General features: G+C 51.9%; 1 protein-coding gene across 3 annotated transcripts in view; it reads left to right on the plus strand.

Moving 5' to 3' along the window:
* Positions 1-14868, plus strand: part of EP400 (E1A binding protein p400) — a 401921-nt gene that overhangs the window by 133052 nt on the left and 254001 nt on the right. For all 3 annotated transcript variants that reach the window (XM_030219806.1, XM_030219807.1, XM_030219808.1), the window contains exon 11: positions 1072-1118. In XM_030219806.1, coding sequence (XP_030075666.1) covers positions 1072-1118 — 47 coding nt within the window. The remainder of the gene's footprint in view (positions 1-1071; positions 1119-14868) is intronic.

The following is a 14868-nucleotide window of genomic DNA, read 5'->3' on the forward strand; positions in this document are numbered from 1 at the left end:
ACTACTCACTTGTCCTTTAGATTGTAAGCTCTTTGAGCAGGGCCTGTCCTTTTATGTTAAATTGTACAGCGCTGCGTAACCCTAGTAGCGCTTTAGAAATGTTAAGTAGTAGTAGTAGTAGTAGTAGGGAGGAGTGTGGGCATATCTGGGCCATCAATCACATCTACACGTTTGGTTATAGAATTTGGGGGAGTGCACCTAGATTTAGGCACAGACATTTCACCAGCTTTTGACTGACATAAATGGCTACTCTCAAATCTAGGCATATGAGCTAGCCTGTAAACTGTGTCTGAATGTAGACGCGGATTAAAGAATACCGCTAGGCGTGTGAATCAGACGCACCTAGATTTTACCATATATATAATCTGGCCCTATATGTGTAAAAATATGGTAGATCTGTAACAAGCTCTGCTAGAATACCTGCTCCTTTATTTTAATGGTTATAGCTCTTAGCAGAGGACTTGAAAGCTCAAAGTCTGACTGAGAAGCTAGGGGCTGCAGTACTTCAAAATATTCAAGATGCTGAGGAATGATATTAAATCCTTAATAAGGTAATTACATTGTCTTGCTACTTTAACCCTTCTTGGAAATCATTACCAAGCACTGATGAGAAGTATACATGGGGATAAATGGTCATGTTAATATTTATTTGCCTGCACGCTTTAACTTTGCATGTCCTACGAATCCTATAGCTTACATTTCACACATGTGGTTGTTGTGTTTATCTGGTAAAGATTTATGAAACACTAGCAGTCTTTTCCTTGGTAATAGAAGGAGAGACAGTGGGGCTAATTTTCAAAGCACTTAGCCTTCCAAAGTTCCATAGAAATCTATGGAACTTTGGAAGGCTAAGTGCTTTGAAAATATACATGAATATGTCAGGCATTCCTTACATCTTTCCTGCTTGCCTGGGACAGCAGACTTATTTGAGCATTAACACTTTGAAACTACCCAAATACAAATGTAATTTCTGGTGTATTATAATGTAAAAATAGAAAATCAAAATGATTGTAGTATGTTATTGATAATATTCTGAGACTGTTGTGTCTGACATTTGCTATTTATTTTCAGGCCAAGACACGAGGGCCAAAGAAAGTATTAAATCAGCAAATAATGAAGTGAGTTTCCCCCTAATTTGCTCTTTTGTGTTATGATCAGCCTCAGCAGTTATATGGCTGATTGACCAGAAGAATTTCTTGTGATTCTGTAGTGCTCAGCACAGCTTGGTGTGAATTCTGATATTTATAACTTTCTGTAAAGGATAATTGTTAATGGTTCAAATAGTTCTAAGGCAGTTACCAGTTACTTTACCATTTTCCCTTTGGTGGTTGGAGATTGGGGGAGATCCTAAACAGGTTCACCCCAGCATTTGACTCATTTATGTCTCTTCTCATTAAAATGAAACTGAAGGTAGAGCAAAGAATTGGCTGATGCAACTTATCACAGATTTCAGATGACTAACAAATCTGGAATGTCACACTTCTACAACCTTGGTTCACTCTCCCCTTCCTACACACATATTTGTTTTTTATTAGGGTTAGGATTATTTATTTATTTATTAGGGTTTACTTATCGCCTTTTTGAAGAAATTCTACAAGAATAAGTCAAACATAGGCAATAGACAGTTACAGCAGTAAAAATATTCAAATAACAGTACAAGATATGGTATAGTATGCTACATTACAGTGTCACACAATAAGCAATAAAACAGCATAGGATGTAAGCAAGATGGAACATATAAATAGATAAGATAGAATAACAGGAGTTAGAAAATAAGTTTCACTTGAAGTCAGAAAAGTGTAGTCAGGCTAGGGTAAGGTTAGATAAGCATGTCCTGCTACAGTATATGTAGCCAGTGTTACAGTGTTAGTTCTTGTGTGTGTGTCTAGCAAGTTAGTTACTTCTTCCATTAAAGGCCTGGTTGAAGAGCAAAGCTTTCACCTGCTTCCTGAAGTAGAGATAGATTTATGTTAAGTGAAGACTTTCAGGGAGTGCATTCCAGAGTACGGAGGCAACTCCAGAGAAAATATAGTTGCATAGCTGTAATGGTTCTCCGTGGACAGTGGGATACTTCAGCCACACAAATAGTGATGTCAGCAGATGACTGCTGAACCAGAGAGAGATTCCAAGCTGACAGTCTTGAGAGAGACTTTTAAAAAACGCATGTGTGGGAATTCCCGCCTAAGGCAGGTAGTGTAAATAGTAATCCCAGTACGTTCCATACTTAGTTTGTACCAAGCGTGCTTCAGCTCAGGAAAGGGAGGGTGGGATGTGTGGCTGAAATAATCCCACTGTCCACTGAGAACAACCGTTACCGGTATGCAAATATATTTTCTCCCAGGGCAGTGGTGATATTTCAGCTACTCTAGTGGTGACTTCCAAGCTTTAGGTTGCAATAATGTGATAGAAGAATCACCAATCATGAATATAGAAAAACGGAAGTGTAAAGTCATATTCATGACATTTATGCAGACATACCAATAGAAATACACATTCCATATCATCAAGCTGATCAATCCATAGACTGGTGGGTTGTGTCCATCTACCAGCAGGTGGAGATAGAGAGCAAACTTTTGCCTCCCTATATGTGGTCATGTGCTGCCGGAAACTCCTCAGTATGTTCTCTATCTCAGCAGGTGGTGGTCACACACAGCAGCAGCTCTGGCTAGGCCTCCAAGCCTAATTCTTAGGTTTTGTTGAGTGCCTGGGGTTGAGGGCTCTTTTGAGCAAGTGCAAACCTGGTGGTGCCAGGTCCCTCCTTTTCTCCCCCCTCCCACTGGCTCCGTTAAAAAAAAAAATAAAAAAATTTTTGAACGTCCTTAAAGGCGTTTATTTCGACGTTTATTTAAACGTTTATTGCAGCTACTCACTGGGACACCAGGTCGTTACAGCTCGGAGCGGCAAGCAGGTAATTTTTACCTTTTTATAGCGGGCAGGGGGTTCCCCGATTCTTCTCCTCGTGGCATATGGCGTCGGAGGGCGAGGGCGCAAAGAGTCGCTCCCCGGATCGCTTGAGCGCTTCTAGAGGGGATGCGGGGGTCTTAAAGCCTGATTCGCCCTTGTTGGGTGACAGTTTCGTGACCGATGAATGCCCCGGTCCTTCCTCCGGCGTGGCGGTTTTTCCCGCCATAAACGCCCATCCCCCGCTCCTCGCCTCCGCCATCTTGGCCGGCCACGCGGCTCGGACGGCTTCTTCTTGGGCCGCCCTTGAGGTTGGAGACATTAATGCCATGAACGCCCTTAATTTGGGCGACGGCACAAAAGTGGCTAAAGTTAAGCGCCGTTCTTCCCGCGCGGCTCCTTCGCGGAGTGTCGCGCCGGACGCCATTTTGGATGCGCAGCATGTCTCTCCCCCGCTCTTGCGAGCGCCGGTTGAGGGTGCGTCTAGGGCTGTAGCCCAGGCTGCGGAAGTGCACAGTCTGGGGGGTTTCTCCCCCGAGTTTGTTTTGCTGCTGCATCAGGCCTTCCTTATGCAAACGCTGCCCCTGCTCCCTCGTCTGGTAAAGAGGTTGAGGTTCCCAGAGGTAAACGCCCTCGGGTTGATTCCCAGGCCTTGGAGGACTTTGTCTCCTCCGATGTAGATGAGGGCAGCGTATCTGAGTTCTCCCAACGGTCCTTTGCGGATTCCTTGGAGGAGACGGATCCCCGCTCGGATGGAGCGGATGACCCCTCTGCAGCGCGGCTTTTTAGCTCAGAGGATTTGCCCAACCTGTTGATACAGGCCATGGACACTTTGAAGATTTCCTCTCCGGAGGACGTCTCTCTCTCAGCCCCTGTTGGCTCTGCCATTATGCTGGGGACGAAGCGCCCGCCTAGAACCTTCCACGTGCATGATGCAATGCACACCTTAATTTCGGCTCAATGGGATGTCCCTGAAGCGAGCCTTAAAGTGGCTAGGGCTATGTCCCGCCTCTATCCTTTGACTGAAAGTGAACGTGAGGCCTATCTGTGGCCTACCGTGGATTCTTTAATCACTGTGGTGACTAAGAAAACGGCGTTGCCGGTGGAAGGTGGCACGGCCCTAAAGGACGCCCAAGACAGAAGATTGGAGGCGGCCTTAAGGTCGTCCTTTGAGGCGGCTGCTTTAAGTTTGCAGGCCTCAGTTTGCGGCTCCTATGTGGCCAGGGCGTGCCTGACTATGGTGCAGCGGGCTTCCCCCTCGGATCATTCCTTGAGGGCTGATTGGCCGGCCCTGGAATCGGGCTTAGCCTATTTGGCAGACTTGCTGTATGATGTCTTGAGGGCCTCAGCTAAAGCCATGGCTCAGACAATCTCTGCGCGGCGGTGGCTTTGGCAGAAACATTGGTCTGCTGACCACGCCTCTAAATCCCGCCTGGCTAGATTGCCTTTTAAAGGCAAGCTGCTCTTTGGGGTCGAGCTGGACAAAATCGTGACCGATCTCGGCACGTCTAAGGGCAAGAAGTTACCAGAGGTCAGGGCTCGGGCTAGTACTCGTCCCGGTACCTCCAGAGGACGGTTTCAGGAAGCCCGTCGGTACCGCCCGGGCAGGTCGGGTTCCTCTGCCCCCTCTTCCTTTAAGAGGAATTTCTCCCCCAAGCAGCATTCCTTTCGCAGAGACCGCCGTCCCGGAGGTGCTCCCTCCGGTCCTCCCCCAGGGTCTCGTACCCAATGACGGGGCCTTGGTCCACGCCCCAGTGCAGATTGGAGGACGGCTGTCCTCGTTTCTGGGCGAGTGGACCACAATAACTTCAGACGCTTGGGTGCTGGAAGTCATCAGAGACGGCTACAAGCTAGAGTTCTGCCGACCCTTAAGAGACGGGTTTGTACTCTCTCCCTGCAAGTCTCCGGTCAAAGCTGTGGCAGTGCAGCAGACTTTGGACAATCTGATCCGCCTGGGTGCGGTCGTTCCGGTGCCAGAAAGTCAGCTTGGCAAGGGGCGTTACTCCATTTACTTTGTGGTACCAAAGAAAGGAGGTTCTGTCCGGCCTATCCTCGACCTCAAAGGGGTCAATCGGGCCTTGAAAGTGCGGCACTTTCGCATGGAGACTCTCCGCTCTGTTATAGCGGCAGTGAAGGCAGGGGAGTACCTGGCATCCTTGGACATCAAGGAAGCGTACTTGCATATTCCCATCTGGCCTCCTCATCAACGCTTTCTGCGTTTTGCAGTCCTGGGCCGACACTTCCAGTTCAGAGCCCTCCCGTTCGGGTTGGCTACTGCTCCGCGGACCTTTTCCAAAGTAATGGTGGTCATCGCGGCCTTCCTGCGAAAGGAAGGAGTACAAGTCCATCCTTATCTGGACGACTGGTTGATCCGAGCCCCCTCTTATGCAGAGTGCGGCAAAGCTGTGGACCGGGTAGTTGCTCTTTTGAGCTCCCTGGGATGGATCATCAACTGGGAGAAAAGCCAGCTGCGCCCGACTCAGTCCCTGGAGTATCTGGGAGTTCGATTCGACACCCAAGTGGGCAGAGTGTTCCTGCCAGACAATCGGATTGTCAAGCTTCAGGCTCAGGTGGACCAGTTCCTAGTAGCCTCTCCTCTTCGGGCTTGGGACTATGTGCAGCTGTTGGGCTCTATGACGGCCACGATGGAAGTAGTGCCCTGGGCCAAGGCTCATATGAGACCACTACAACAATCTCTGCTGCAGCGCTGGACTCCGATGTCGGAGGATTATGCTGTGCGCCTTCCCTTGGACCCAGCAGTGCGCAAGGCGCTGAGCTGGTGGATGTAGACAGACAAGTTGTCTGCGGGAATGCCTCTGGTGACCCCGGAGTGGATTGTCGTCACGACGGACGCCTCTTTGTCGGGCTGGGGAGCCCACTGCTTGGGAAGGACAGCGCAGGGGCTCTGGTCTCCTGCAGAGGCAAAGTGGTCTATCAACCTCCTGGAACTCAGAGCCATTCGGTTGGCGCTTTTGGAGTTCATCCCGGTACTGGTGTTGAAGCCGGTACGGGTCCTGTCGGACAATGCCACGGCTGTGGCCTATGTCAACCGCCAGGGAGGTACCAAGAGCGCCCCTCTAGCCAAGGAGGCTATGAATCTATGCCAGTGGGCAGAAGCGAACCTGGAGCAGCTGTCAGCGGCCCACATTGCCGGAGTCATGAATGTCAAGGCGGACTTTCTCAGTCGCCATACCTTGGAGCCCGGAGAGTGGCAGCTATCTGCTCAGGCGTTCTTGGACATCACGAAGCGCTGGGGCCAGCCGAGCCTAGATCTGATGGCGTCATCAGCCAATTGCCAAGTGCCGCGCTTTTTCAGCAGAGGACGGGACCCTCGATCCCTGAGAGTAGATGCTCTTCTCCAACAGTGGCCGACTCAAGAGCTTCTCTATGTGTTCCCGCCCTGGCCCATGTTGGGCAGGGTGCTAGACCGGGTGGCAAAGCATCTCGGCAGGGTAATCCTGGTGGGTCCGGATTGGCCCAGACGTCCCTGGTATGCGGACTTGATCAGGCTCTCAGTCGACTATCCTCTGCGGCTGCCAGTGGAGCAGGGCCTGTTACATCAGGGTCCCGTGGTGATGGAGGATCCCTCCCCCTTTGGTCTTACGGCCTGGCTATTGAGCGGCAGCGTCTGAGAAAGAAGGGCTTCTCAGACAAGGTCATCGCCACTATGCTGAGAGCGAGGAAGCGCTCTACTTCTACTGCTTACGCCAGGGTTTGGCGTATATTTGCAGCGTGGTGTGAAGCAGGCTCACTTTCTCCCTTCACTGCTCTAATTTCTTCAGTGTTGGCGTTCCTGCAGGAAGGTCTGGAGAAAGGCCTGTCGCTCAGTTCCCTTAAAGTCCAGGTAGCGGCTCTGGCTTGCTTCAGGGGCCGCCTGAAGGGTGCTTCCCTGGCTTCGCAGCCAGATGTGGTGCGCTTTCTCAAGGGAGTTAAGCACCTGCGCCCTCCTCTGCACTCAGTGGTGCCTGCGTGGAATCTCAACCTGGTGCTAAGAGCATTGCAGAAGCCGCCTTTTGAACCCTTGTCGAGGGCATCTCTGAAAGACCTGACGTTGAAAGCAGTCTTTTTGGTGGCTATCACTTCAGCCAGAAGAGTTTCCGAGCTCCAGGCGCTCTCATGTCGAGAGCCCTTTCTGCAGTTCACTGAGGCAGGAGTGACTATTCGCACAGTGCCTTCCTTCCTGCCCAAGATTGTTTCTCGCTTCCATGTGAATCAGCAGCTCTGTCTCCCTTCCTTTTGTAGGGAGGACTACCCAGAGGAGTACTCTGCTCTTAAATATCTGGATGTGAGACGAGTCATCATCAGATACTTGGAAGTGACCAATGAGTTCCGGAAATCGGATCATCTGTTTGTCCTGTTTGCAGGTCCTCGTAAGGGTCTGCAGGCTGCTAAGCCTACAGTGGCAAGATGGGTCAAGGAAGCCATTGCAGCGGCTCATACATTCTCCAAGCATTACCGCTTGACTGTGGCTGCACGGGCGGAGGCCCGGTTTGGAGCTTCAGTGTTGAGGTCAGGGATTTCAATGTCCCGCCCTGGGTGAGTACTGCTTCGGTACATCCCACCAGTCTATGGATTGATCAGCTTGATGATATGGAAGGTAAAATTATGTATCATACCTGATAATTTTCTTTCCATTAATCATAGCTGATCAATCCATAGCCCCTCCCAGATATCTGTACTGTTTTTATTCTGGTTGCATTTCAGGTTCAAGTTTAGTCTTCAGTTACTTCAGAAAGACTTCGTGTTCAAGTTTTTTCACTTGGATTCTTCAAGAGTTGAGACGAGTTTGTGTTACAGTGAGCTGCTGCATTCCTCTCCCCTCCGTTTTACGGGGCTGGATTGAGATTTAAATTCTGCCGGCACTCCCTCCCGCTTCGTGCGGCTGTAGGGCAGCTTTGTACCCCTCCCGCTTCGGCGGTGTTAGGGTCAGTCAGCTCCTCCCGCGGTTGCGGTTGCAGGATAAGCCAGATCCCCCCGCATCGGCGGGTGTGGTGTCCCTCCCCCGCTCCGCGGGGATGAGCTGGACGGATTCCCCTTCCCCACTTGTGTGGGGATGAGCTGGGTTAATTCCCCTCCCCCGTTTCGGCGGTGGTGAGCTGGGCAGAGTGTCCCTTCGTGGGTGTAATTCTCTAAGTGCTGAGTCCTGCGGATGGAGCTTTGATATCGACATACTGAGGAGTTTCCGGCAGCATATGACCACATATAGGGAGGCAAAAGTTTGCTCTCTATCTCCACCTGCTGGTAGATGGACACAACCCACCAGTCTATGGATTGATCAGCTATGATTAATGGAAAGAAAATTATCAGGTATGATACATAATTTTACCTTGAGCAACCAACAAGACAAAAGGGAGGAGGTGATGAGTTGAAGCATCATAAAGAAGAATTTAATATTGAATGTGCAAAAACAGAATTGGAATAACCAGAGTGATCTAAACAATAATGTCTGCTAAACGTATGAATCGTGAACCAAGTATCTGCACTACAGATGTCCTGAGCAGACGCTGTACACAAATGTGGTCTAGTAGTTGCCATTTTGTGTAAGTAGTGAGCTGTTACTTATAGTGTTAGTGATGTATTTGCTCATAACAAAAAGAAATACAGTCTGCAACCCAGGATAAGATTCTTTTAGACACTGGATAATTCCTGCGCTTTGGATCAATAGAAATAGTTGGGATGGTCTCTCTGGATCAGATGTGCATTGCAAAAGTCGTTTGTAGTCCAAAGTTCATATTGACTCCTTCTCAGATTAATGTTATGGAGGTGGATAATACACTGAAAGTACTAAAGGTTGATTAAGATGGAAATCAGATACCACCTTAGGTAAAAACTTAGGGTGAGTTCAGAGTAATACTTTATTATCCAGAATTTGGGTGTATGGCAGATAGAAAACTAAAGTCTATTTCACTGGTATATCAAGCTGAAGTAATTGTGATGAGAAAAAACGCTTTCCAGGTGAGGAATTTTAGAGAAGTTTGATGCAGAAGTTCAAATGAGGGTAAAGTAAGACATCTGAGGACTAGATTGACATCCCAAGCTACTAGGGATGCAAAAGATATACAATCTTCATCTTCAAAAAGCTGACCCCAAGTACTCATTCCCAATCGCGCCCAACGAGAAAAAACATCCTCACCCATCCCCAGAGGGAACAAAGGATTTCCTACAATGGGTGTGTGCCGAGATAACATAGCTAGAGTTAATAAACAAGGAGTCCCAATAGTGAAAAGTAGTAAGAATTGAGGGACACAGGTCCGGCGACACAGAACAATACTTACTAGGCAGCTAGATAAGGTGTTTTAATGGACGGGCCCCTACCATATATTCCAAAAAGATCTAGAGGGGGATGCATGGAACCACTCGATAGCTGCTCGAGCCTGGGCAACTCTGTAATACCAAAACAAGTTTGGAACTGCCAAGCCTCCAAAACGCTTACCCTTGTATAGTGAGGCCCGAGGGAGCCTTGGTCTTTTATTATTCCATATAAACCTGATCAAACGATCCTATCAAAAAAGATCTAGGGAGCTATAACGGTAACACCTGAAAAAGATACTAGAAACAAGGTAAAATGTTCATCTTAAGAGTGGCTATTCTACCAAATCAAGAAAGGTCCAATGAAGACCACCTGTCCAAATCCCGGGAGATTTCACGGAGAAGAGCTGGATAGTTAGCCTGAAATATAGCATCAACAGTTTTAGACAAATTTACACCAAGATAACAAATAACATAGTAACATAGTAGATGACGGCAGAAAAAGACCTGCATGGTCCATCCAGTCTGCTGAGGAGGAAGGAGGTGTTTTAGAGAGCTCTGCTGACTTCCAGTGGAAAGGGAGTGAGACCTAGCTCCCTCCCCAAAGATGAGGAGGGTCCCTGGGGAGAAGGCCTCAGGAAAGTCCCAGGCTATGGGGCCTCCTGGGGCCCGGGACCAGAAGGCCGAAAGGAGTGGCTCTCTCCCTGGTTTGACTACCGGGAGAAGGGAAAGGAGTCCAGTGGACCGAAGGGAGAAGCAGCCCAGTGGAGGCCACCAGAGCATTTCCCCCTCCATGGCCCAGCTTGCGGAAGGTAAGCGAGAAGACAGTGGAGGGGGGAGGAAGATAGTACAGGCCCCAGAAGGGCGCTTCCAAGGAAGAGAGAAGGAAGAGGCGATGGAAGTTTGCCAGAAGCCTTTGCTGGAGGCAGCTGAGAGTGAGAGTGAGGAGAGTGGATCGTCAGATGAGGAGTTCCTTGAAGTGAGCTATGACCCTGATGATCCAGCAAGTAGTGTGGTAAATATTGTAAGACGAATTAAGCTGGTGGAAAAAGAAGTAGTGGAGCTAGGAAAACGTCTGAAAATGGCAAGAACTATGTGTAAATTTGCCCCAGCGGAGCACAGACAAATGTATGTTAAAGAGGAAGCCCGGATATCAAAGTTGTTGGGGAAAAAAGAACACTTGTTGAACTGTTTAAAAAAGGGCTCTGTGAATCCTTTGAGGGAGCTCTATGTTAACCGAGAAAGGATGGCTTCAATACCACAGTCTGGGGGTTCAGGAACACTACAGTTGCAGCAAGCTTCAGTGTCTTCAGCAGCATTAGACTCAAAAGAGTTGTCTGGGTTCAGAGGTGACCCCACTTTAAAATACATGAGACAGTTGGCAACACAGTCTAGAGCACTTACCCAGCAGCCAGAGGATAAGGAGGCAGCGGCAGGACATGGCTCTGAGGTGGGGGCTGGAGTAGAGATCCTACCTGTGGAGGGGAGGACAGAACTCAGTAACTTTTCAAAACTCCAGATAATGGAGGCAGCAGAGGGAGACGCAGGTAGCAGCCTGTTTTCTACAGAGGTGGTGGTCGAAGTCTCAGAGGGCTTACCTGCAGTTGTGCAAACAGCAGAGACAGTTGCCATGAAGGAGGCCCTGTTGGAAAAGGGTCAGCAGAGGCAGACTCCGGTATTTTTGGCTGGGTCTGCAATGACTGAAGTGGAAACCGAAGCAGCATGGCATCTGGAGAAGCCCCGCCCACGAAGTCCGGGAGCAGGGGAGGTCTTCCCTGAGCATGGAGTAGCTGGCGGTTTACAGGAGAGGGGTCGGAGAGAGAGGAATAGGAGCGGGCAGCAGCTGGGAGCTCATTTGACCAGCTGTCCATTACAAGAGGTGAAATCGGGGGGTGCTAACAGCCAGCCTGTGGCGGAATCAGGAACAGACAAGCCATGCCCCCGGGAAGCGCCAGCCATTGGGAGAACGCAGGAGGGACTGCACCAGAAGCAAGGGGGAAGTAACCCGATTATTGAGAGACTTTCGTTGACTACAGAAGTGGACATGGCAAGTCTAACAGATGTGCAGCGGGTGGTGGAGCAGACCTGCCAGCAGGACGGCTGGGAGCGAGGAGCCAAGGGGAGCGGCGGAGTTCCGGAGGCTTCGCCCCTGGTGCCGGAGGTTGGAGGGAGTTCGGGGGCAGAGCGAGCAGGGAGTCTGGTATCGCCAGCTGCAGACCTGACTGGGCAGGTGCCAGAGTATCGCCAGGAGACAGAGGAGAGGAGGCGATTAGCCCAGAGGCTGGAGCCTGCAGTGGCAGGGACGAGCAGGGACGTTCCAGGAAGTGGAGATGGGCAGGACAATCAGTTGGAGGCAGCCCAAGCCGCAGAACTGACTATGGACGTTGCTGGATGTTTGTCTGAGAGGGAAGGGGACGGGGGACAACGGGAGGGGGAGGGGGCGGTGGATATTGAGGAAGGGAGAGGGATGAGGGGAGGGGCAGAGGGACAGAAGGGGGGGGAGGCAGAGGGAAGGGCTGGAACAAGTGTGGAGGGGGGGCGGTGGGGGCTGGGGTCCAAGTCCTTTGCGGCAGTAGTCCAGGGAGGGGGAAGGAGGGAGGGGGGGAGATCGGGTGGTTTTGAGGGCCCAGGGAGGGGTTGGGGGGGAGCGGGGACAGGGGGTGGACAGCTGCCTAAGCGGCAAAATGTGGTACAGCTCAAATGGATAGGGGAGGGGGCAATGCCCTCCAGGGATCGGGTCTTGAGGCTGGTGATGGGGATGGGGTTTATACCCGAGGACTTTTACGCGTGTATACACCCCATCAACATCCCAGAATATGACTTGAGCTTCATGACCCAGAGGGGGATGGAAATATTCTGGGAAAGGTACGAGGGGGTGAGGGGAAAGGGGGAGTGGCGGGACCTCAGGGCCATTCCAGTCAGCAAGCCGGACCTGGTGCAGATCACCCTGCTCGTGAGAAATGAGTCTATCTCTGGGGCAGATTTAGCCTACTGGCTACAGAGGTACGCGGAGCTGAGATCCCCACTTACAAAGTTACCGGATCCAAGCAGGGTTTGGGCAGGAGGTTGGGGAGCCCTGGTCAAATTGAGACAGGAGAGCCATGTGGTCCAGCACATTCCTTCGGCTGCCTTTATCGGTCGTGACAGGATACTGTGCTTTTACAAGGGGCAGCCGCGGCAGTGCTTCAGATGTGGTTCGTTTAGGCACTTCAGCATGTCATGCCCAGTGGTAAAGTGTGGAAGATGCGGGGATCAGCATGCCACAGAGGACTGCACCGCGATCAGGTGCAACCTCTGCGGCGGGTTAGGCCATGCATATCGGAACTGCCCTAGGGCGGCCCATAACGAGTGGGATATGTGGGGGAAGGGACGGGGAGGGGGGGTAATGGAGGAGGGGATAGGGCAGGGGGTGATAGGCAGGGAGGGGCAAGGGGGGGAGAAGGAGGGGATGCAGGAGGGGGGGCGGCAGGGGGCTGGGTCAGGAGTGGAGCAGGGGGGAGAGGGGGAGTGGGTACAAGTGCCACAGAGGAAAGGGAAGTTTCGGAGGGGAGGGGAAAGTAGGGGTGGGCAGGGAGGGGTCGCTGCAGGGGAAGAGGGGGGGGAACAGATTTCAGGTGTTGGAGGAGGAGGAGGAGGATAGGGAGGTTGGGAGGGAGGAGGAAGAACAGGGGGAAGGAGAAGAGGTGGAGTTAATGGAGGAAGAGGGGGGCGGCAGGGGGGATTGGAGAGGGCAAACGGAAATATGAGGAAGCACTGGAGGAGGGTACTGGTGGTAGGAAGAAGGGCGGGAAGGCTCTGGGGGGAGGGGGAGGGGTGAGGGAGGAGGAAGAGGGAAGGGAGGGAGGGAGGGGAAAGGGGAGTAAGAGGAAAGCTGAGGGGGCCGGGCAGGTGGTGAAGGCCAAGTGCAGGCTTGGGGGGACAGAGTGGAGCTAGAGGAGGATCTGGAGGACTTAGAGGACTTGGGGGAGGTGGAGGACTTGGAGGAGGAGGTAGGGGGCGGGGGTGAAGAGGGGAGAGGGAGGGATCAGGGGGTGGGTCCGGATAGAGCAAAGAAGAAAGGAAGGAAGAAAGGGGGAGGGGGGGGGGGAAGGTGCAGACAGGACGGCTGCAGGGGGGGGAGGGGGATCTGGCAGGGGATGATGTAGACCGCATAGCAGAGGACCTGCTTCAGGGTAAGAAGGGGGTATCCCAGGAGATAAGGAAAGAAGTTGGGAGTGAGCAGACCCGTGACTCGCAATGAGGATGGCAGGCTTAGTGTTGACATTTGCCACGCTGAATGTGGCCAGCATCGCCTCTCCGAAGAAGCAGGGTTTAGCGTATGACTGGTTCGCGAGGGTCCAAGCAGATTGCTTCCTGCTCCAGGAGACTCGGCTGCGGTCCATTGAGGTGATCAGGCGGGCAAGGCGGGCCTGGAAGTGGGGTCCCTCGGTGTGGGGGTTGGCGGGGGAGAGGTATGGTGGGGTGGGGATCTTATTTAAGTCCCACCGGGTGAATATTCAGCGAGTGGTGGAGCTGGGGGTGGGGAGATGTCTTGTTGTGGATGCGATTTGGGAGGATAGAGCACTGAGGGTGGTGAATGTGTACGGGCCCCAAAGCAAGAAGGAAAGGGTGCTCCTCTTTGGGAAGATCAAGCCCTACCTATACACTTCGCGCCAAGTAGTCTGGGGGGGAGATTTTAACACCATATTGCGGAAAAAGGATAGTGGGGGACGATCGGTACAGGTGGGCTATGACGGGGTGAGGCTGGCAGGGATCATGCGGGAGGCGGAGCTGGTAGACGCGCATGTGGCCTTCTGTGAGGAACAGGAGGGGTTCACGTTCTTTCGAGGGCAGTGTAAAAGTAGAATCGATAGATTCCTGGTAAAGAAGGGGGTTTGTCTGGGGGGTCCACGAACCGTGGACGTGGACTTTTCAGACCACCACATGGTCCTCCTTCAGGTGGGGGGGGGCGGCAGCGCAGAGGCCAGGGAGGGGGTTATGGCGACTAAATTTAAAGTGGTTAGGTAGCGAGCAGGTGCGGGAGGATTACCGCCGGTTTTTGGAAGATCAGGTGTCAGTGCAGGGGGCATTTCAGTCATTGGGGGAGTGGTGGGATACAGTGAAAAGACGAACGCGGGGATTCTTTCTCAGACAGGCGAGAAGGGAGGGGAGGGAAAGGACAAAGTTGGGCATGGCAATAAAGAAAAAGAGGGACACATTGATTTCACAAGGGGGGAGGGAGGAAGAAATACATGATCTCCAAGCACTCCTGGAGCAGGTACAGTACAACCGCTACACCTCCTTGGTGTATGAGCGGGACTTCGGGAAAATGTGTAGCCCGGACCCCTTCGCATGCTGCCGGGAGCGGAGGGCGCGCAGGGTGATGGAGGGGGTGCAGGATGCACAGGGGGTCCTGCAGGACACCAAGGAGGGGATTCTGGGGGCAGTGAGGGACCACTTTGCGGCGTTCCTTTCAGCCCAGCAGATTGATATGGAGCAGATGGAGTGTTATGTGGAAGGAACCCCGGGGATAGGTCACGGGGGACCCCAGCTTCAGGCCCTCTTGAACCCGTGGACAGAACAGGAGGTGGAGGAAGCCATCGGGGCGCTCCACAGGAAGACCTCGCCGGGGCCGGATGGGCTAACAACTGAGTTCTACCAGGCCTTTAAGGAGCAGCTGGTGCCGATCCTGGTGAGGGTATGGGGGGCAGCCCAGTTGGAGGGTTCCTTGCCTAGTTC

The sequence above is a fragment of the Microcaecilia unicolor genome, chromosome 11 (assembly GCF_901765095.1).
Source record: "Microcaecilia unicolor chromosome 11, aMicUni1.1, whole genome shotgun sequence".
NCBI lineage: Eukaryota > Metazoa > Chordata > Amphibia > Gymnophiona > Siphonopidae > Microcaecilia > Microcaecilia unicolor.